We start from the raw sequence: 24671 nt of genomic DNA on the forward strand, positions 1-24671 counted from the left end.
CATGCCAAGCAGTAAGGTGCAATACTCAAAATTAAAGGAGAAAATTGATGTTGAAAATTGCAAATCATTAAAAACCTTTAGAATTTCCATCATTTGTAGAATGGCTGGTGGCTTGGTGGGGACACGCCAGTTTCATAATTATGAGGTTTGTGTTTTGAATCTCAGTGGTAGCAATGTAAAAATTTTTTTAATACAAAACTATAATTTTTGATTTATTCTTGGTATTTTTAAATTTATAATAATATCAGAGAGAGAGACTGATTTATTTTTAGAATACTACAAATGCTTCCTAACAATATTTATTTAAAAACAAAACATTTTCTGTATGGTCATGTACAGTATGTTCTTACTGTGTCAACAAAGACATTATTTAACCTATTTAGATTAAATAATGTCTTTGTTTATAAATTTGCATATATAATTGCATCTTCGTTCAGTAAAGAATGAAGACGGCTTTGATATCTCATACTAACGTCAATAGCATAGAAATGTGTTCTGCAGAAGAATCACCGCAAGACAATATTACAAAATTTACATTTTGTGAAAGCATCTTTCAAAATCGAGACCTAATTGCAGTTGAGGGTTTTCAAAATTTCAGTTGCAAAGGTGGTAGAAATAAAACACCAAGCACTTTGATTTTTTTCAACATGATACAGTACAAATGATTTCCTTCAAATTAGTTGATGATGGAGAAGTGTTTTTAAACATTAATCAAGTTTGTTTTTCCAGTGACACATGTAAATCTTATTGTAAAAATCTGCATTTATTCAATGTACACACTGCAGAAATGTTTATTGTTTCATGTATTTCTATGACAGTTATCATCCACAAAATTGTGCTCATGGAAAGCAAACAAATTGAATAATGTTAATAAAAATGTTATTTTTTTTTATTAACAAAATTGGCCTTGAATAATGATAATTTTGTTTAAATCTGATCCTCTTTGCAAATACAGTGGGTGATCGGTTAATTAACACAATCTGTTCCAAGACCATGTTCACTGCCCGAATTGATTGTTAACCGATTATTGATTTACTGTAGATTTTTATGGGAATTTGATTAATTCATTGTGGAGACCCCCCCCAAAAAATAATAAATTATATGCTACTATGTTTATTTATTTGTAATAATAATAATATATACATATACAGTCTTGCATTCTTATCAACCATGTTTTTTTTTCTGTTTGTTAAATAATCTGTCCAATGTGCTTTTTCTGTATTCTTCAGGATTTTTCAGAAGTAATTAATAGCATTGTCATCATAGGTATTCCCAAGCTTGTTATCCTGAACTTGGTTTGGATGCCATTCTAAGACCATTATTCTGACAGCTTCCCACTTCTTCAAAAGATCTTTAATAGCAGATGTCAGCATTGGTTCTCTTTTGTCTTCCTCTTTTTTTGGAAGAAAACACATCTCGCTGAGATTCTTGGTTATTCATTCAAGTGGTCTTCAGGCCACCTTGCTAGGCTCATTGGTTTGGAGGTTAATAAGAGTAAACTGAACTACATCGCCATCTCATCAGTCCAGGAGCACTTGGGTGGAGTGGGGCTGACACCCTGACCAAGCAAGCGGCTACCTCTTCAGCAACTGCTATCTATAACAGGGTTCCTATTAGTGCCATCCATAACACCATCCATCAGACAGCTCTTCTAATATGGCAACAGGATTGGAAGAAGGGCAATACCAGTTGGCTAATCTTCTATTTTCTCCCAGACATTAGTCTCAGGCTAAAGATGGAAGTCAATAGAAGAAGTGTTATATAGAAGTCAATCAGATGATTGACTTCTATAACAGCTTCTCAGAGGCCATAGTAACTTCAATCAATACCTACACCAGTTCGAGCATACGGAAGTCCCCTATTGCACATGTGATGATGTCTACATTCAAGACCCCTTCACTTAATTTATCACTGTAGTTGCTTTAGTGATCTACAGAAAAGATTGATGAGGACCACCATTATGGGAGGGCACAACTGGCCCTGCCTGTTGGACATTCTTATTGGTAATCCTGGTGTTTTCAAAGAACTAGTGGACTTTATTCTCTCAATGAAAGCACTAGAACTTTTCAGTAATTAGTTCTTCTGACATGGACTTTACACCTTAAGTACAGCAGCCTTAGAGAACCCGGCTAAGCAGATCGCCTATTCTATCTGGGTATGTTTGTTTGTTGAAAAGGGACAGTCATTTGCAGGTTTGTATATATCTTTGTTCATACCACTTTTCTCCTGCCATAGCATTGATTGTCATATGTGTCAGGTTCCAAGTTCCAAGTCAAGTCCATTATGGGTTCATTTTTTTATGTCCATGTAACTTTATTGTACATAAGTGCATTGGACATCTATTTATTTTATTTTACTGTCTATGGTTATAGATAATGTATGTCAGTTTTACTATGTACCACTACAATGTAAAAACTTGAGACACTATTCATATTTACCTGTCACATAATCTCTTGTACCTGTATCATGTCTGGTTCAATAAATTTGTTGCAGCACTCATATACTCTTCCACTTTCATCAACTATCGTATCTCACTTTATTCTTCCCCTTCACCTCCTACTGCTAAATCTCTTTTACTCTCTCTCACACTAGGAAATACCTCTGAGTGGTCCTGGCTTTTCTGCCCCATTCATGTTACAAATCTCATTAGATCAGTTTCAGGTTCTATTATGAGCTCTTCAATATCACCTTCATCATCTCCAATTCGAGATCTCTAGCAGTTGTCACAATTTCATCCATAATTTCAGGGACATCATCTCGGTCTCCCTGAATGCATAATTTCAGGGACACAGCTTTTGCCAAGTAGAATTCAACTGTCATTGAATGATTTCTGACCATGTCTTTTGAATGAGCTGGATAGCTTCAACAATATCAAATTTTTCTTTCTAAAACATTTTTAATGTCATTGTTGAAGAGAATTGGCATGCTTCAAAACACCTTGAATTCTATCTCCTCATGTGACGAATATGGTGTTTGTTTCTTCAGTTCTCCAAAAATTTCTTTATCTTCCTCTTGAATGATAGGCATACTAGTTACATCTCTTTTTATGTTCCTTTCTTTTATCTAAATTAAAAACAATTTTTCCATTTTTTCACGTCTTTGATTCTTAGATGTGATTTTTGTTACTCCTTTAGCTGTTTGAGCTTCTTGATTATATCTTTCTTTCTTAGCTAAGATTGTGCCTACTGTAGACCTGTTCAAGCCATGCTGTCTAGCAATATCAGACATCTGCCCACTCTACCTTTGCTATTATCTCACTTGGTTTCTATGGTGAGCACAGTTTTTGACACTTCACTCTTTTTAGGCGTCATAATATTATCAATTTCTTTTTGAAATAAAAAGTTCGGAAAAGCACTCACAAAAATTCAGAGAATAGAAATCAACTAGCGTACAAAAACATTATTTAAATATGGGGCCTGGACAGAATTTGAAATTTGGTGTTAAAATGTTAACAAATATCTGATGGGACAGTTAAACTCTCACCTTTCAAAAATAAAAACTGATGCAAAACTTAATGGGAATTTTTTATAGTTTTTGAAAAACTTAACAGTTTTGCAAAGACTATAAAAAAATTTTTTCTGTCAGAAAGGTAAATAAAAGACAGGAATTACAAGGGAGAGTTTCAAAGTTTGGAGGAATACTATCTGATCAGTATCGAGTTGAGCGTTTATGTCAATGTCTCCTGCACTCCGAAAGGTTTTGAATTGTCACCTGGAGACAAAGGAAGATCAATTGGTATTTATTATTTTACACTCAAACCTGTTTTTGTGCGGTCTATTTTTGTGCAATTTGTTTTGTGTGATTTTTTTGTGTGCGGTATATGAATTTCAATCAAATTGGTATACTGCACAAAAATAATTGCACAAAACACATTGCACGTATAAAAAATTGCACAAAAAAAGACCGCACAAAAACAGGTTTGAGTGTACATTGTGTTTTTTCTGTGAGGTATTCATTATCCCAAAACTACCCTTGTTCTCATTGCGCCACAAGTTTCACTAGAAAAAGTTTTAGTCTAAAACCGAAATGTTTTTCCCTATAACTGGAGGGTTTTAGGATAGGACAACAGTAGCTAAAGAAATAATGCAGATTGATGCTAGGTACTGTACATTGATACCTTGGTTTTCATCGATAATCTGTTCGAAAACAATTGACGAAAATAACTCTGCAGCATTCTTGATTCTCATAAAAAAAAAAGACTGATTTATTAATAAAAGTTCCTGACAAAGTAATTATTTTTAGTAAATTAGTTGTTAGAAAACGTTGACATCTCAAGCACTGCAACAGATTTTCATGAATGAGTAAATGTTGAAAAGTAACCAAGTTACATTTCTGTATGTGATGAATAATTTTGTTACCTACTTATATAAGATGATTGAAGATAAATAAATCATAATGAAAAAAGAAAGTTTTATTTTCTTATCATCACCTCATTATTAGTTAACATCCAGAACATGTGGTGGCTTTTAACCATAATAAATTCATTGCACAGTGGTTTTAACTTTAGCAGCTGATTTTTATTTCATCGTGTATAGTATATCAAGCACCTACAAGTATATGTAGTTAGACTTTTAGCACTTTTTAGCAAAACAAAAGAAACAAATGTGTATTTTTCTCCATACATTTTATTTTTTTGAAATTTTTTTAACTATGAAAATTAAATTTCTAGGAAAACTTATAGAACTAGTGTTGTTCAGCAGTAAAAATTGTAAAAATGTTTTGAGGCTAGAATCCATATTTTAAAGTTACAAATCACTGTGTGTCTATGATCCTCTAGTTTGGTTGCATCAGCTAATGCTAAGAATGCGTTATGGCTTTTCTTAATCACCACAATGTGTCGTGGTCAAATATTATGAAAGCCATGACACGAATTTTGCTTTGTGGTTATTTTGAATTAGCCACAATGCGTTGTGGTAATTTTTTTTGCTCAATGAGTGATTTCAGTCTTTGAGCCTAACATATACAATGTATCCACCTATAAGCAGCGGTCATATATCCTCCAATCAGCAGTAGCAATGTAGAAGTTCTGAACTGTTCAAAAATTGTGCAATTCCATATTAAAACACCAACCTAATGATGTTCTTTAAAAATGGGCCAAAACATTTACTTTCCAAGTGTGTGTGTGTGTGTGTTTATTTTTTATTGAGTTAGAAGTTTTATCATTATTAACCATTAAACTGTTGTCATCTTTTCAAATAATGCCATTCACATGGAAATAAAAACTGCTATAATAGAGATAAAAAATTTAACAAAAAGTTATTGTTAAATATTTTTAACATTTAAAAATTTAAAACAGTAATTTGTAAATTTGTAATTATATCCAACTAAGCATTTTAAATTTTTTTTAAAAATTGTTTATATAATTGAATACACTTTATATTCTTGTTGACAAGGCTATGTCTTGTTTATAAAATCATACTGCCTGCTGTCTTACCAGCTTAGAGGTATGAAGGAGTACATGTCAAGAATTGAAATTTGGCACAGAACATTAGGTGCCCAAATCATGCGCGCATAAAAGAAACAGACTTGTAGGTAGTCAGGGGACTGACACAATAAAATACAAAATGGTGGCACTCTCTACGAACAGGCAGTAGTGCGAGATTTGCACATGCGTTGCTCGTTGGTAAGTTGGAAATACGAATATTGTGAAATTGAATTTTGACTAACGAATCTTTGAAAAAAAACCCATTTACCTGTCCCGTGTTATTCCCCACATATTTCTGATTGCCACGTGCTAACCTCGACCGATTGACTGGAGATATCTCATTTCATTATTGGAACTTTTTGAAACTAGATGGCGCGTCGTTATAATTTTATATTAAAACTTACTTTCGAAATAGAATTATTTTTTCTTTTTACATTTATTAATATATATATATATATTTCGTTTGTGCAAAATAAAAAAAATAATTGCAAACAATACAATAGCCACCATTATTTTTTTAAAAAATGGGAAATTTTCACATTGACAAAAATTCAACCTGGGGCGTCATGCAATGGAGAAAAATTTCAACATTTGATAGGTTAATTTCAATGAAAATGCATCGTGGATGACCTCGTGGTCGTGGCTGTGGCCAGTGAAGTTTGAATGATTGTGCTCAAAACCAGTGATACCAAAGATGATTGGAGAATGAGAACGAGACCCGTCGTGAGTGTCGAAGTGATCCCGCTTAGTAGTGAGTCTCCGAGACATAGTCTTGTCCCAAATACGGCCTTGCCGTTTTACTTGTTCCTTTTAAAAACATTGTCTCTTATGAAATTATGTATATAAAATAATGAAAGTGCTTGAATACATATTATGTAATATTTGAATTGCAAGATTATTAAACAAAATTCTGTTTATTATGGTTATTAAGGTAATAATTTCAAGTCAAATTGAAATTGTAATAAACTTTTTAGATTCTTATGGTTTCTCTTTCTCCTTTTATTATAGTAAACTTGCGTATTTCAAAACACTTTTTTTCTATTGACTGTTACTTTATCTCTAATCATCTGTCTGATTAGAAAAAAAAATTAGATTTCATCTGTCAATAAAATCATTTCTTTTAAAAACTATAGTGATGGTAGGTAAGTATGCTAATTTGCAGACTTCTGAAAAACTTTTAAAATATGGCATGTTGTTATTTTATATTAGATTAAAAAAAAACTTTAATATTTTTTTCATTGTAGTGATGCATTAATGGCTCTGCCAAATCTAAGTGCACTGAAACAGGAAAACAGTAGAGAAAATGGGTATGTGTTACATTTTGACAATATATAAGAAAGTATTGGCACTTATTCAATCTAGATTAGTGATGAGCAACCTTTTCTGGAGCAACCAGACTGCAAGTGAACATCATAGGCTTCTGGCAAATTACATGTTTCTTCTTGTGGAGCTTCAACATAACTACAGTATATTTGCTGGTACTAAAATATAAATGTCTATGCTAGTGCAAACTAGTAATATTTAGTTTATTCTTATCTTTTCACTTGAACAGGTGTAGTTTGAATATTCTTTGTCACAAATATCAGCTTAATTAGGGCTGTATGCATGGTGAAGAAAACAGGAAAATAAGATTGCATTGCCAAAGCCTTGGAAGCCACATATTAGGATTTCATGGGCTGTTGGTTGCTCATGACTGATCTAGATTAAAATAATATAGTCTTAGTTTATTATTATAAATAACTGTTCTCTGACAAATTAATGATATAAAGATAACTTATGCAAAAATGTGAAATGAAAATGTATCATATAAAATCTTACTTGAAACTTTACAAAAATATTGCTAAAATTTTATAAATTTTAATGCAACATAATAGAATTTTTATTTTACATTGTAAATTACTGTTCAGTAAAATCATTAAGTTAATCAGTCAGATAGCAACAGAAAAGAAATCAGTCTGTAACCATGGAGGATCTAGAGCAGTGGTCGGCAACTGGTGGTCTAGATTCATTGGACCATTGATGGTCCATGAGAAAATCTGGGTGGTCTGTGGAGAAATTTGGACATTGATGAACTGAAGGTTATGTGAAGTATTACGAAAGAAATGCAAAATGCTTAGTTGCTTTTTTTCACTCATCGGGAGTTTTTTTATTCAACATTCATCTGGACATGGGCAGAATGCAAACCAGTGTACATTCATTACAAACCTTGCTACGTACCAATATTTATTCCATTGAACTCTTCTGACCCTTTTTCTTACAAGATCTCTGCATTCCGTACGCTAACTAGAAGGGCATACATGCACCACACTAGATGGGAGGATACAGTGACAGAATTGAAGCTCATTGAAAACATAGCAGTAATGCATGGGTATGGTAGAAGCATGATACATAATTTGTCACGCATGTATACCAACCTGCTAACTGCATGCCATACTCACAACATACAGGTAAAGCCCAACAACACCCATAGTTACAGCATCAACTAATCACGCACGGTGGTGCAATACAACCAGCACCTAACCTCCATCTATAAAGAGAACTACCTTTATAGGTAGTAATCTCTAACAAAGATTGCCTATAAAAGATCTTGCACAGTATATCGGCTATTGCGCAACAACAAAGACAGGACCGAGGAAAGTCGGCACCGGGTGTATATATGGTTCCTCTCAGAGACCACAGATTCCAGCGTGATCTAGTACACATTGGATCCACAAAGTGCTCACTAAGCAAAAGGATACGGGAACATGGATATGATATTGCCAACCAAAGGCATACCACCATCCTAGCCGCCTGGACCCCGAAATACAAGCCGACCTCCATAAGGCCAAATTGGTGAAAATGTCAGGTCAGGTTGAACACCTTCACAACCTGGAAGTATTAGAAATATACAAAGCCAGTCTGGCCAGCAACTATATTAACGCAAAGTATGTCACTAACGTTTCATATGCATGGAGGTGGTGCTATGAAAAAACAAGAGCAACACTAGCACGTAGCTACTGTTTATACATCATTAATTACATCTTATTTATTTGTGGTGATGTAAGGATATTTTTATCACTATTGTAGCACATACGGCTAAAAATTATTTTCTAACGTTTAAATATTTCGTAATTTTAAAATAATTTTAAACATGTTCAGCGAGTTCCACATTCGAATTATACTGGTCAAAAGCCTGAGGAAGACCATGATTATGGTCAAAAACATTAGTTTTAACTAAAATTTGTTCTTACTGGTGTATAAAAAAAGGTTCTAATGTATTGGTTTTTTATTCAAATCTAAAACCAAATACAAAGTGACTGTTATCAATAAATAATGAACAATAAACAATATTGTGAGTGCGATTGTCATCCTTTGTGGAAAAGTGCTAAGAATCCATAAACTTATTTCAAACAAGCAGCAATGGACTTTAGGTTTGCATTAATTTGTTATAATTAAACAAGTGAGTTTCATATTAATATAGTAAAATTCAACTTTTAAGATCATTATTCTACAGATTTTGTATAGTTTAAAAAAATTTATGATACTTGTCCGCAGGATTCAAAATTGTGAGTTTAGGGGTCCATGAGATCAGAAAGGTTGCAGACTGCTGATCTAGAACATCTCAGCAATACATTTATAATTTACCATATACAGTGATACCTTGGTTTTCATCGATAATCTATTTGAAAACAATTGGTGAAATCCGAAACTGGCAAAAACTGAGGCAATTATTTTAATATGAATCAATGTAAATCCAATTAATTTGTTCTAGACACTCCAAAATACATATCAAAAACACATTTTATAGAGAATAAATACAGTAATACCTCGACTTACGCAAACCCAGAGTTACGTGATTTTTAAAACTCGTCTATTCATCTTTTGTTTGAGCTCCATGCAACTCTTGATTACTCACTTCCCCCACACTACTGTTCTGCTTACATGTTCGGACGTGTCGCATGGAATCGACGCATAACTACAATTTATTTTGTGTTATTTATTTCTGTGTTTGTTATATCTACGGAGACTTGAGAGACTCTACTATGTCATCCAAATGAAGTAGAACTGATTCTTCTGCATCAAACAAGAAAAGAAAAACTTTATCTTTGAAATGTAAAGTTAACATTATTGAAGACTTCGATACAAAAATGAAAAGAGGTTACAAATTTTATAAAATATAGACTCCAACGCAGAGTGCATTTCTTCTACAAAATGAGAAATAAAAAAATTATTAGCATGCTACAAGGAAATCTTGCGGGAGAAAAAAAATCTTTGAGCCGTCAGATGAATTTGTTAGATTTTATGAAGCCTTCTACATCAAAATAACTTCAGCTTAGTATTTTAATAATATAATTTGTTATACATATGTATTATCTAAAATTTTATTAAGCATTTTTTTCTAACTTATTGTTTTCTTTAGTCTCCGGTCCCAATTAAAAATAATTTGTATGTATTTATATGCGAAATTATACCCCGACTTACGCGAATTCGACTTACACTGTTATCGTTCGGTCCCACCTATTGCGTAAGTTTGGGGTATTACTGTATAGTGTTTAATACTAAAAACAATAAGAAATTAATATAAAATGAATATAAAAGACTAATAGATGGCCTCTGAAACAGAATCACCATCTAATTGTTTTTATTGATCCAAATTAATAATAATTGTTCGACATCTTCAATTGTTTGCAATCTCTGTTTCATTAACACATTTATGCTTTTCGCTACATTAGCCTCCTTTATTGTTTCCTTTTTTTCCACGATGGAACTTATCATGGATGGCAACTTCCCATACATGCAGCTGATTTCAGCAATCTTAATGCTGCTCTCGTATTTTTCAATGATTTCCTTCAACTCAGTTGTGTTCCTGGCCTTCTTCTTCAAAGGACTGCTGGTTCTGGAAACTTTCTTTGGAGCTAAAGGGAAAGGAAAGCGATGAAATTGTTGGTTAGCAGCAAGGTCATGTGGGCACGCCAATGAAATCCAAGGCAAATGACAAAAACTGAGACAAACTTTTTGCAGAAAAAGTCAATGATAATTGAAGTCAACAAAAACAGAGGTATTATTGTGTGTATATATATATATATATAAACAACAATTCAACAAACATGATTAACATGATTATTAAAGTTATCATGGAATGGTGACTTAACCACCTACCTCTAAAGAAATTATTTCATACCTGATTATTAACTATGCCTAATTATAGCCTGATAATTTGACAGATCACCTGGCTTTATCACAGCAAGTTTCAGATTATGGTATCATTTCCTATCTCTTGGCATTTTGTTGTGAATGAGAAAACTGAGACTAATTATGACAAATCAAATCATTAAGCTACATTTTAATTATTAAATGTCTGTGAAATATTTTAAGAATAAAATATTAAATAAAATCATTGTTTTCATTCTTTTATATTTTATTTTTTATTGTAATAAATTTTACTATTGAAAATTTTTCGAATTGCTTTAAATCTTGAGAACTAAATTTTAAGTAAATTAATTTGAGTATAAGAATAATAGCATTTTATAGTTAAATTATTAATAGTTCACTATAAATAATAATTTTAAGACTCAATTTTTCCCCTCTTTATCTATTATATTTTGGTGTTATTTTAATAAATAAAAGCACACTACAACAAGAAAAATGAGAAAAAGAAAATTTATTAAAAAGCAAGCATTTTTAATAAATGAATTTACTATCATCAGGCAAAAGATAGAACAAAAAAATGAAGTTAGTACAAATATTTTGGAATATTAATGGAACATACAATTTAAAACTTTAAAATTTAACAGAATTTTAAGATTACTACTTAAATGTCTTTAATAATTGTTTATGATAATATATTGATGCACATTCAGTTATAATGAACATAATAATTCCAGAAACAAATTTTAATTATTTAATATTTTTGAAATTAAACGTTTTGTCTTTGAAATATTCTCAAATTATGCTAACTACCTTTGGAATTCTGTTTAAAAATAAAATTTTATTTTATGAACATCCTTCTGAAAGATAGAAGGTTTAATCCAAAGGTTATATATTTTGGAAGGTTCTAAAATATGTGGATGATTAAAATAATATTTTAAATAATAATTTGAATTCACAATATAGATGTTAAAGTATTTAATAAAGTTCTAATTAAAAAGATTTTGTATTTTCAGTGATACATCACATGGCAGTGATTGTCGTCTTCAGTGTGAACCTTCTCGTCCAGTAGCAGTTGTTCATGGAAAGAAAAATAGACTTTCGCATGGTATTGAGGATGATGTTTCAAGTGCTATTAAAAGGTTTTGTGTCAGTAATGATAAAGAAGATACAGATAGTTCTCCTACTTCTAGGTATTGTATTTTATATGCAGTATACATCTAAAAAATGCTATGTAGATATTATTTTTATATAGAAACTTGTCAATATTTTATGTAATGAATTTTCAGAATAAGAAGTTAGTGTTAATTTCATTTATAATTATTGAAATATTTTTTCTGTTTCCAAAAATTTCTGAATCAGCTTTCTCTCAGTACAGAGAAGTGATTTGAATAATTAATTTTTCCATGTTTTAATAATTTCAAAAATATAACAACATAAACATCAACCCAATTCTATTAGCTATGCCAAATAAATGGTCAGATTATTTATTGGGCTATAGCAAAGCTAATTTAACAATTAGAAATAAAGTAATTTGGCTGTAGGTAGGTGGTTAGGCTGCTCTCTAATGGCAAATTTAGCAATTAGAAATAAATCTTAATTTTTAAACTAAATTTAGTTTAATCTGGAAGGAAAGATCAGCATAGAATGGGACTTGAACCTGTAACTCTTATTTACCATGTAGATGTGTTGCCAGTTATTCTACCGGTACATCCATATGATCTTCACTTCCAGACATATTAATTATATAACTAACTCTTAACTAAACATCTGCATGGTAAGCAGGAGTTGCAGATTTGAGTTCTGCTTCAGACCAATTTTTTTCTTCCAGATTATTCTAAATTTAATTTAAAAATTAAAATTTATTTCTAATTATCAAATTTGTTATTAGATGGCAGGCTAATCGACTATCTATATCCAAATTACTTTATTTATAACTGTTAAATTAGTCTTGTTAAAGTTTGATAAATAATTTGGCAGTTTGTTTGAAATATTAAAAATATTTTAAAGTATATAAGTTTATATTGATTTTTTATTTTTTTTTGAATTTTTAGAATAAAAATAAATAAAATAAAGCAAGTCTAAAACTTAATTTTAATTATTAAATGTATTTTCGTTTTTTATTTTAACAAAACAGAACATTAAAAATATAAAAACTAAACAACTGTTTCTGATCTAATTTTTAAATGCTATGAATGCATGTGATCTGTGTAAAAATTTTGCATTTAAAATCAAATCCAATATACAGTCATGGCTAAAAGTTTGGAAACATGGAATAAAATATTATTATTATGTTGGGTTTTGTGAATTATACTCGGTTGACACCAGTGGCTGTGTACTATGCCAGACCAGAGTCAAGGCATAGGGACCAAAACAAGACAAAAATTAAATAAGTGTGTCAGTGTGTGTGTCTGTATTCAGGAATTTCCTAACAATATGACATGTATTCAATATACAGTAATACCTCAGTTTTCGTTGACTTCAGTTATCATCGGTTTTGGTTTTCGTCAATTTTTTCATGAAAAATTTGTCTTGGTTTTCGTCGATTGCCTCGTATTTCGTTGGCGTGCTCAAGTGACCTCACTTCTAATTTTGCGAAAACAAAGGGTGACCCGTGCATTTTCCGGCTCAGTGTAGCGTTATTTCTTGTTGTGTGAGCATTAAAACTGTAATGACCAACTGCAAACTTCTCCTGGGAGAAGCTAATTGACTTACCTAACAGGCTTTTGGGTACGGGCCAATTGTCCTTCCCCTCCCTTCAATACCTCTGAAGGGGTTTTGGTTAACCCTAGGCCTCTCCCTCTCAGGCTGGGATAAGTCTCCCACTTCGGGCATAAGCACTGCCTTCCTGTTCTCTTGTGTACGTCCTCTCCAGGCTTCAAGTTGACACGCAGATACCGTACTTTCATTTTTCTGTGATTTCCCACTCTGTTGCATCTGTACTCGTCCATGTACTTATTGTAAACTATTTCGATTGTACGTTTTCTCCCTGGTTGTGCCTCTGGCAGGCACAGGGAATTGTAAATTATTTTACAGTCAATAAACATGAATGAATGTGTGAGCATTACCCCACGATGGCCCACTATTGGCCAATGGTTCTGTTCCCTGAACACTGGAAGTTCAGTCGTGGGTTTGTGCTTCACCAGGACAGCTGGCCACATCCTGGTGAAGTTTCCCAGGATTTCTCCACGTCTGTAATGACGCCTGAATAGGGACCAGTTACCCTTAAACAGACCTCCCAAAAAGCATTATTCCCCGTGATATGACCATCATAAACGCATACAACTACTATTACATGACAATTATGTCACACTTTACCACGGGGCAATAAGGCTAGAAGCTTCTACAAGACAAGACATTACCCCACTAGCTTCTACACGACAAGACATTATCCCACACGTCTAGCCAAACAATTCCATTGCTTTTCTTTAGATTAGTCTTTTATATTAATTTCTTATTGCTTTTAGTATTTAATGCTATATTAATTATCTATAAAATGTGTTTTTGGTATGTATTTTGGAGTGTCTAGAACGATTTAATTGAATTTACATTGATTCATATGGAAATAATTGCCTTGGTTTTCATTGATTTCGGATTTCGCCGATTGTTATCAAATGGATTATCGACGAAAACCAAGGTATCACTGTAGTGGCTTCTGTAGTGTGATATATGTGTTTCTATCCAATTGTAATGTTCCCAGGCTTTTGTGCAGTGTGTGTGGTATGACACCTGTGGAGGAGAGGTACAATATGACAGGTACAATAAGCACTCTATCCATCCTCCACAGATGCCTTATTTCCTGAGCGAGTTCTGTGTACTTGCTGATTTTTTCAGTGCATGTGTTTTGTACATTGTGAGTGTTTGGAATGGATATGTCTATAATGTATGTGATTTTATTGTGTTTGTCAGTGAGTGTGATGTCTGGTCTGTTGTGGTAAACTGTTTTATCTGTGATTATGGTTCTGTCATAGTACATTTTGTATGTGTTGTTTTCCAATACTGTTTGTGGAATGTATTTGTAGTACGGTTTGTGGATGTCTAATAATTTGTGTTTCTTTGCAAGCTCTTGGTGTATTATATTTGCTACTTGATTGTTCTATGTAAATAATCTGTCTATGCCAATAGCTTGCAACCAGAAGTGATGTGTTATGTGAGAGATCAGACTTTGGAGAAAAAATAATAATTTTTTTTTCAGCTAAAAATTTAATTAAAAATTAGCTATAATTTTTCCCACAATTGTTAAAATTGTAAAGGATATGATTTTATTTCTCTGTGGAGTCACTTCTTTTTAAAGATGAGACATCGAATCTGTCACAGGAACTTGACAAGAAATAGTTATTGGACACAGGCACTGCAACATTGCCAAAAAAGGGCGAGAGGGAAAAGAGGGAGGACCCCCAGTAAAAGGCAATGATGGATGACGACAACAGTTTGTCCATGAGAGAAATCCATAGTTCGTCCTCACCAAGTTGCTTCTCACTCGGATACCTCCAGGATCCTCCTCCGTCTAGAGCAGGGGTCACCAAAGTGGTTGATATCGACCCCCAGGGGTCTATATAACATTTTTGGGGGGCTCGATTATCAATCTTAAGCTAAGGATCAAGTTTATCTGTCTCACTGATTGTCAGTTACAAAAATTATTATTAACAAATATACAATAAATGAAAAAAAATGCAAAATTAAAAGAAATGTATTAAAATAGTAAGTGCTTTGTTTTGCTTGTAACACAAACTTTTTGGTGGGGGTCGATGTGAGGTTTCGAAAACTTGTAAGGGTCGACGATCAAAAAAGTTTGGCGATCCTTGGTCTAGAGTGAACACCTCGAATAAGTGAGCTCCTTTAAAGTGACTCCTTCAAAAAGAGAATTCCTTTAAAGTAACTTCTTGGAAAAGAGAACTACTTCCATCCAAGTGAACTCAATTTAAGTGAACTCCAACAGTCCTTCAATCCATTCAGATCTCTTACCAGGTATCTATAGTACTTATATGTAAGCTCTCTCTCTTTCCAACTTAGATCTCACGAAGAAGTTTTAAAGGTTTAAATATGAGATAACCTTTTTGTAGAACTAGCTTAATAAACAAAAATTGTTATTGTTAGAATTGTGTTTGATGCACTTCTTCAATCTGTGCCATCCCTTGTATCAGATCCAAATGCCTACAATGCAACTGCTCGTGCTGAAAAAAATGAATTTTGTGACCACTTAGGTTTCTGTGTCTACCTTAAAGACAGTGGTGTCAGTCCTGATGAAATTGTCATTGCAAATGCAGTGTCGACCCTTCGGTCCCGTTGTGCCGAAGCATAGGGTGCTTTACGCATTGTTACAGTTGTATAATTTCTGGCATGATGTGACAATTTTTGCATGTGTCATTTGTGAGTGTTGTATCTTTGAGTATGTGTTTTCTGTAGTTTTTAGTATATGGCAATCATGAATCCTTCCATCTCCCCAAAGAGTCATCTGTGATCTAACCAGCTGTTTGAACAGTTTAGTCAACAAAATAATGGGTCATGTCATAGGGATGCCTGCCATGGAGTGCCTTTTGAACCCACGACTGCTTAATGGTGTCTATGCTTTTTATATGTTTTGTTGTGTCCATATGTTGTGAGTGTAAATTTAATGGTGTGTTATTTGAGTCTGCTAAAGTTACTGCTTTATGTAACTGTAATGTTTCTTATTTTTTGTAGTAAAACTATCACAGTTTGTGTATTTGTAGTGAAGAAATTTATTAACTATGTCAATCAGGCTACGTCCATCTTTATGTAGAAGGATTAATCTTTCTATGACAGATTTAGGATCATGTTGTTTATGCTTAGTAATTGTTCTTGTTTTCGTTTGGAGTTGCTCAAGATCTGTGAGTCCAATGTATAATTTCAAAAGAATATATGAGTACTGGGATGACATGTGTGTTTATTGCTTTAACTGTGTGTTTTGCATTTAAATGTGTTTTGAGAATAGTGTTTAACCTACTTTGATATTCTTTAATTAACCTTTGCTTTATTTGTGTATGTATATTCTGTTAGTTTGGCCTGCTGGAATCTGAAATACTTGTAGAACTTGCTCTTTTCCTTGGATTCAATAATGTCTCCATTTCCAAGTGCAAAATCTCCTTTTTTCAGGACTCCTTTTTCTATGTTTTGCATTTGTCTAGGCCAAACTCCATTTGTATGTTCTTGGTGTATGAATGTGTGATTTATAGGAGTTGATGAAGTTGGTTTTGTTGATGCACAAAGTTTTGTGTAGTTCATGTACATGAGATGTGACAGTGTAAACTGTGTTGTTTTTTCATGTCTGATATTGTAACCATATTGTGTTATTTAACATGTTGGATAATGGGTTCAGGGGTAAGCAGAACCAGAAAGGACTCAAGGAATCTTCTTGAAAAATTCCTCACCTAATGAATATTTGGTTTGTTTATATGAAAGTATGAATCCTGAGATGTAGTGTTGTTCTCCAGTGCTGCATAGTGTTTTGGAAGAATACAATGAGTGATGGATGTATTTTGTACATGTGTAGAATATGTAGCAGCCAACTGTGTGGAACACTGTCGAATGCTTTTCTGTAGTCTATATATGCCATGTGTATGTTTCTGTGTTGTTTGTATGCTTGCTGCAGAATAAGTTATTATTATTATTGTAATGTATAAAACATACATCTAATCACCCACAAATATTATCCTTTATTTTGGGATGTTTTTAATTCAGTTTTGTTTAACAATTAACATTTATTTAGATTGACAACAAAATTATTAAAACTTATTCACATTAAAGTTTTTCTAGACTTTTGGCCATGACCGTGCATTAAGAATCAAGTGAATTGAACAAATTATTGTAGCCCATATTAATCCATCTGTAATGTTTACTTGTAAAAGTTTTTTCATGTAAAAATAATTAAACAAGAATTTTACACAATATTATAGAAGATAAATTTTTGAATAAAATATTCAACTTGCCATTTAATAGTATTAACAAAAATTGAACAAAACTGTACTCAGCAAATTAATTAATCAAGTAACTAACACCTTATTTGTTGCCGAGGGAGTTTTAACAAAAATTACTTTTTGCATTTAAACATAACAATAATCTTAACTTATTAATTAAAGAATGAATATGCTGTGCTCAATATTTGCATATTATTTTAATGTATTTATAAAGTTAAATGTGCAACAATAATATGTAATGGGCAATGTGTAACAATAATAATAGTAATTATTCATTTGAAAAGTAATAATAGATGGGACATAAATTACAACAAAATAATCTTGCATTATTATTTTTCTTATGAATACTTACTTTTTTATGTAATGTGTATTTTTATATTTAATTTAATATTCTGTTTTAATAAACAAACAATGCACTTGTTTATAAATGTGGATTTTAATCATGCTATAATATGATTAATTGTAAGGATATTATATAACAACTTTATAATTAATTATAGCCCAGATAAAATCTGGCAGTGTTATTTGTTTATATACTATATGTAGAGCTTGGTTTATATGTATTTACATTTTATTTGGTTTTATTTTATATATTTATTCTGTTTACTTAAAATGCTTAATCACATTATTTGTTTAAAAATTTTTACACTAGTTATTCTAATCACTGTTCTATAAGTTATTCATGAAGACATTTATATTAATACATAACTCATAAGCTCCATTCAAGTTAATAACAGCTTTTTAATATGTAAGAGAATTGTTTAAGTATGATTATGAAAGTTTATACAGTTAACTTTTTTCTGTAGTTGATATGAGTGCATCAAGCATCATGTACTGAATTCTAGAAATAGAATTATTTAAATAATTCTATTTTCAAGAGGCAGTTATTTTAATTTTGTAATTACTCTATTCTTTTACTTGAATAATTTCTGTATTGAATTTTATACTCATTTCTGAAAATTTTCATTTTATGAATAAAATGATGTCTGCATTTATGAATTCTAGATATAGACTGTTTCTGTTTCTTAAATTTTCAGATATGTAGATACTAAACATTGTTGGTTCAAAAATTTATTTTAGAACAAAATATAGTTAAAATCTTAAGGATACTTGGATAATATTGGATAATTAATAATAAAATTAATTATTTCTGCCTAATAAACATATGTTATGTATCTAAACTCCAGCATACAGTGAACAGTTGGTAAAGAAAAGCAAACATTTTCAGTGAACTTAAGCCATTTCAAATGCAGAATAATATTTACGATGGAATGCTTTTTATTTGAAACTTTGGAATGCCTTACACATTGGAATATTTTAAAAATTAAAAGATTCCAATGTGCAAATTTGCATTCTTATTGGTCAGCTGTGATCGTTATGTGACTAGCCTTGGGGAGTGGTATTCTGGAGATCAAATAAGGCTCTCCAAGCCTGTGCCAGGGAGTTGCTGTCTTTGTATTTGATGACATAGTCTTTGTTTGATGCTTTATATATTTCAGTTTTTTTCCAAATGCTAAATATGAGATTTTTTGTCAAAGGATGGAAAAGCCTTGCCTGATCTAGATGGATGTTGATGTCTGTTTCCAATGCAAGGATGGAACGAGCAGTGGTAGTTTATTGTTTGTTAATGGATGCTTTTGAAGGCATCTATATCAGTGTTTCTCAAACTTTTTGGACCGCGACCCCCCTTCTGCACTTAAAAATTTCAAAGGACCCCCGAAGAATAAGTATGTGTGAAAAAACATCCCGGAGGGAGGGGGTTAGGCTCGTATTTAAATATTTATATTATTTTTATTATTTATATGTGCAATTTATTTAAGTAAAAATTATTTTATATATTTTTTATTTCTATTATTTCTAAACATGAATCTATAGTAAATTTATAAAATATTTGAAAAAATTGATCTGGCATTAATTTTTCAGCGACCTCCCAAATATTTTTCACGACCCCCAAGGGGGTCGTGACCCCCACTTTGAGAATCACTGATCTTATATGATAGTCTTGTGATGACCCAATGTAAACTGTAACTTCTTGCCTATTCTGTCATCTGCTGTAGGTATGGAGTACACTTGAAAGGTGTTTCTGATTAAGATGTCTTTGTTGTTCCTAAGTAATGTGTATATTGTGGGACTCCTTTTGAAGGCCAATTATACATTATTATTATTAGCAATCTCTCCTGTAGTTGTATACTTAATATAATTGTTTGTTATATGATACATTTCTATAAGGTTGATTACATCTTTTTTTTTATCTGATTCATTTGGTACTTCTTGATGAGTCTCTCTGTGATGTTGGTACTGTATCCATGTTGTACCACTATGTTTTTGATATAAAGTAGTTCCACCATCTTAGTTTTGTAATCAGACATATGAGTACGTGCTCTTTTTATTAATGATCTAAAGCCTGCAATTTTAAACTTGAACAGATCATATGAATGTGCTGGTGTCAACACCAGATGGTAGGATGATTTCTGATATACTGTAGTGGAAAACTGCTATTCCTTGCTTCTTATAACAATGTCAAGAAAGTGTACTTCCATATAATGTTTTTGTTTTAAGCTCAAAGTGAGACTATAGGGTTGTTGTTGTAAACACATAATACAGTTTACATGTCCAGTATGCTTTTCAAATCAATGTGAATGTCATTCTAAACTCCAGCATACAGTGAAACTCCATCATACAGTGGTAAAGAAAAGCAAACATTTTCAAATCCAAGATGGTTTTTGATATTATTTTCAAAAGGCAAGGAAGACACTGTCTTTCAGGTGTTGGATGACAAGCTTGCAGAATGAGCCTGACCAGTATTGCATGTAAATTGAATTTTCTATTTGGAAGAAGGATGAATGGCAGACTAAGTCTGTCAGTTCTAAAATAACCTTCAGGTCTTGTTGGCTTCCATTATGTGTTCTAATAGGAAATCACTGAGCATATGGAAGCAAGGCTCTTCTTTATGGATGGATAGAGGGATTTTGAAGTTGCATGCCATAAAGTATGAATCTTTTCCTACTTTTCTTTCTTCCAAGATTTCCAGAAGCTGTGTGGAGTTTTTCACTGTATGATAAGGTGACCAGACATCCTGCATCCCATGGCATTTTAAAAAAGTTCTGAGTTTTGGAAAGATTAAGTTTTTGTCAATTATCAACTTATGTCTTATGTTTATAAGACATAAGTTTACAATTGTTTATTATAAGTTATAATTAAAAGTTTATAGTTTAAGATTCATAAAGATCATTTTGTACCACACGTATCAGTACCAATGTGTGTGTTAGCAGAAAAACAAGAAGAAGTATGATTAATGTTTTTTATAAATTAAATAAAAACCTTAATCAAAACATTATTGGTGTTTTATGCGCAGCGCACATAATACATAATACTGTTCAAACAGCTGCTGACTTGTTACTCATAGATGTGGAAAGTATTATTATTAAAATACATTCATATTTCTATATATACACTGCCCGCATTGTTTGCCTTAAAGAATTTTGTGAAACTGCAAAAGTTGAATATCAGAAAATACTTGGATATAGTAAAATGTCCGGTTAGCATTTTTGCCAGCTGTTGAACAAATTTTGAAAATATATGATCCTTTGAAATCCTACTTTCTATTATAGGATAAATGTCCTAGAATTTTAGAAGTATTTTTTGAAAGAGAATCTTCAAAACTTTGGCTAGGGTTTGTACACAATCAAGCAGTCTTTTTCAAAATGCTGTAAAATTTATTGAAGGTGACAAAATTTCAGTATTGAGCAGTTAGAAAATAATTTTTTTCCATTAACCATTCGTAATAGTATAAGTCAGTTAGAAGAACAAGGTGCAATAAATCGTGCAGATTTCATGAATCACGTCAAAAAATTCTATAGTAACTGCTTAAATTATTTAGAAGAGTGGACAGTATATTACAATGATATTGAACATTTTCATTGGGTTATATTAAAACAAGAACTTAATTGGGAAGATGTGCAAAGATCATTCAATCACATTAGTCAACAGTTTCCAGATAGAAATATTTCCAAATGTGATTTTTTTAATGAATAATCATTATTAAAAAATTATATTGATAAGGAAAAGGTTAAATCTTGGACATTGGCAAAAATCTCAACACAGAACAAATGGTTAGAAATATTTCATCATCTTAAAACAAGCTATGTTCCATACAATAATGCATTAAAAATTGTGGAACATGTGCTGTCCTTACCAGTAACTAATGCCGCAACTGAACATGTTTTTTCTACCATAAATAAAGTGTGGACATCTGATAAATCACAATTAATGTTGAGACTTTGAAAGCCATATTGTGTGTGAAATATAATTTAACAAGTTCTTGCGAAAAATTTCATGACATTTTAAACAACAGCAGCAATCTACTAAAAAATTAACTCAACTGAGAATTATGCAAAAGAATAAAGAGTTTGTAAAGATTTATAATAGTATATATATTTATTATATTTATAAAACCAACTTTAAATTACTGGAAATTAGACTTAATATGAAAATTATCACCTTTAATTGTCCAGCACAAATGTTTTAACAAAAATAAAAACGTTTTCGATCGTTTTCAATGGTCATCTTCAGCTACAACTCAAATTAAAAAAGAACAATAAAATGGAATTAAATACGCATATATTAATAAATGCGTATTTAATTCCATTTTATTGTTCTTTTTTAATTTGAGTTGTAGCTGAAGATGACCATTGAAAACGATCGAAAACGTTTTTATTTTTGTTAAAACATTTGTGCTGGACAATTAAAGGTGATAATTTTCATATATTTATAAATTTTACATATGTTGAAATTTAAAAAAATATAATACAATACAATTTTTGCATTCTTTGATGATAAAATTTTGTTGCTCTAGAACAATTTTTACAAGACAACCAATTCCCCCCTCAATTTTGTCCTATTTCATCAATGTTAAAATTTGGTCAACTTATTGTATGGTGGTAAGTGCCAATGCTATTGAAGATGTAGTTATTAAGAATTTTTTCAATTCTGATGGTAGGTAACACAGACTTCTCTACTACTGGACATAGTTGTCAAGGAGGCTTATTGAGTAGGGACAAGATAATTTAGGTTTCCACTTGTCAAAACACGTTTTCCAAAAAGGGTCAGTTAGCGTGAGTCATCCTAGACAAGTGAGGCAGGTATGCCAACTGAGACAGACCCAAAGGAGAAAGCTCTGTATTGGTCGGCTAACAATCCTCGAAATTAGATATAAGGGGCCATGCGACCATTGGAACAGAGAGAAATAAGCCTGGTGTAAATGTTGTTAGTAGCAATCGAGAAGTATTGTGTACATATTGTAAATAGTTGTCAAATAAATGGACTTAGTCTGAGTTAAAGGAGTTATAAGATGTTCTTTCTGACGGACCATAAATTCAGAAATTGGACGGCATGATCCAAAATTTACTATAGTTGTCTGCCATTTTTATGTGCTTTGGCAAAGATGAATAATCTAGGAGTATATAGAACTGGGATGAATGCATTCTTTATGTGCAGTATCTGGGCAAGAAGAGTACTAGTGAACTGGACCACTATCTTTTGTAATTTCTGCAGGAAGTGAGCAGGTTCTATAGCACATTCGGGGTCTCTGAATGTGCTATAGAACCTGCTCTCTGAATTCCTCTCTGTAAGTTTGTGCTTAAGAACTAAATGTTTTATCTGTCCAGGCCACTACAATATTATGAACTTCTATCCATTTCCTGGTTTGTTTAAGTGTAATCCATAAGTTATGTTATAAGTCCATATAATTGTGAGGGTTTTTCAGGTTACATGAATGTATAAATCTATGCCTTTAAGAGCATTTAATATCCATTAACAAACAATAAACTACCACTGCTCTTTCCATCCTTGCATTGGAAACAGACATCAACATCCATCTAGATCAGGCAAGGCTTTTCCATCCTTTGACAAAAAATCTCATATTTAGCATTTGGAAAAAAACTGAAATATATAAAGCATCAAACAAAGGCTATGTCATCAAATACAAAGACAGCAACTCCCTGGCACAGGCTTGGAGAGCCTTATTTGATCTCCAGAATACCACTCCCCAAGGCTAGTCACATAACGATCACAGCTGACCAATAAGAATGCAAACTTGCACATTGGAATCTTTTAATTTTTAAAATATTCCAATGTGCAAGGCATTCCAAAGTTTCAAATAAAAAGCATTCCATCGTAAATATTGTTCTGCATTTGAAAGGCAGCGATAATCTGATGATGGTGGCTTAAGTTCACTGAAAATGTTTGCTTTTCTTTACCAACTGTTTGCCATATGCTGGAGTTTGGGTATGTAATATATATTTACTGGTTTATCTAGTTTTAGTAGTGGTGTTAAATTTATTTCCGCCTAAGATTAAATACTTTCATAGATTAATTTAACATTATAGATTTTGCACAAAGAATTTATTATGATAATATAATAATTAATTTTTTAAAATTTTTAACAGTTACTATAGTGGAAAATGTCTATTACCTCAATTATCAGTATCCTGTGAAGCAGCCGTCACAACTACAACAACAACTCATACAACTGATACAGCCAATCGATGCAGACATAGTTCATCTGTCCCTGACTTAAGAGTAGCTGCTACACAGAATACTTTAAATAATACTACAGTAAATACATCTATGTTATCTCAAATATTGCAATTATCACCTTCACCACCTACTCTATCTATTAGAGATTGTTCACCTTCTCTTATAAAAACAAGTGGATTTCAATATGTATTGGGTGCTGCTACATCTCTTGCTACAAAAATAGATGAAGAAACTATGACATATTTGAATGAAGGTAGTTTTTTTTATCTTTGAGAGTTTTATTTATTTATGATCTATTTTATGTTTATATATAAATACAGTAATGTCTGTAACACTCCTTGGACCTAATAAATGATTGTACAGATCTTTACAATTTATGCATTTCTACAAAGCATATGATTTAGGATTTTAGCTTTCACTCTTACTTTTTATTAATTCATTCTAAAAAAATATTTTTTAAAAAACAATAATGTTTATTTCTCTTGCTCTGTTAGAGGCAGTGCCATCAACTTTAATTATTCTGTGCATTTTTACAATAATTTATAGGCTGCCCCAGAGTCACCTGTATATTGGGGGACTTGGGCACATACCCCCTTTTTTGTCTGGGTTGCCTTTTCATAATTCTCAACAGGTCCCCAAATTCTGTC

The 24671-nt window shown here is 31.9% G+C and overlaps 1 protein-coding gene across 6 annotated transcripts in view; it reads left to right on the top strand.

Annotated features, from left to right (window-relative positions):
* gem (gemini) overlaps positions 1-24671 on the top strand; it is a 105459-nt gene that overhangs the window by 21495 nt on the left and 59293 nt on the right. For all 6 annotated transcript variants that reach the window (XR_010880368.1, XM_067267214.1, XM_067267216.1 and 3 more), the window contains exons 3-5: positions 6670-6732; positions 11569-11745; positions 23934-24277. Coding sequence is in view for 5 of the 6 variants with exons in the window: in XM_067267214.1 (XP_067123315.1) it covers positions 6670-6732; positions 11569-11745; positions 23934-24277 (584 nt within the window). In the remaining variant the exon portion in view is untranslated. The remainder of the gene's footprint in view (positions 1-6669; positions 6733-11568; positions 11746-23933; positions 24278-24671) is intronic.

The sequence above is a fragment of the Centruroides vittatus genome, unplaced genomic scaffold, assembly GCF_030686945.1.
Source record: "Centruroides vittatus isolate TY-2023 unplaced genomic scaffold, ASM3068694v2 contig_299, whole genome shotgun sequence".
Taxonomy (NCBI): Eukaryota; Metazoa; Arthropoda; class Arachnida; order Scorpiones; family Buthidae; genus Centruroides; species Centruroides vittatus.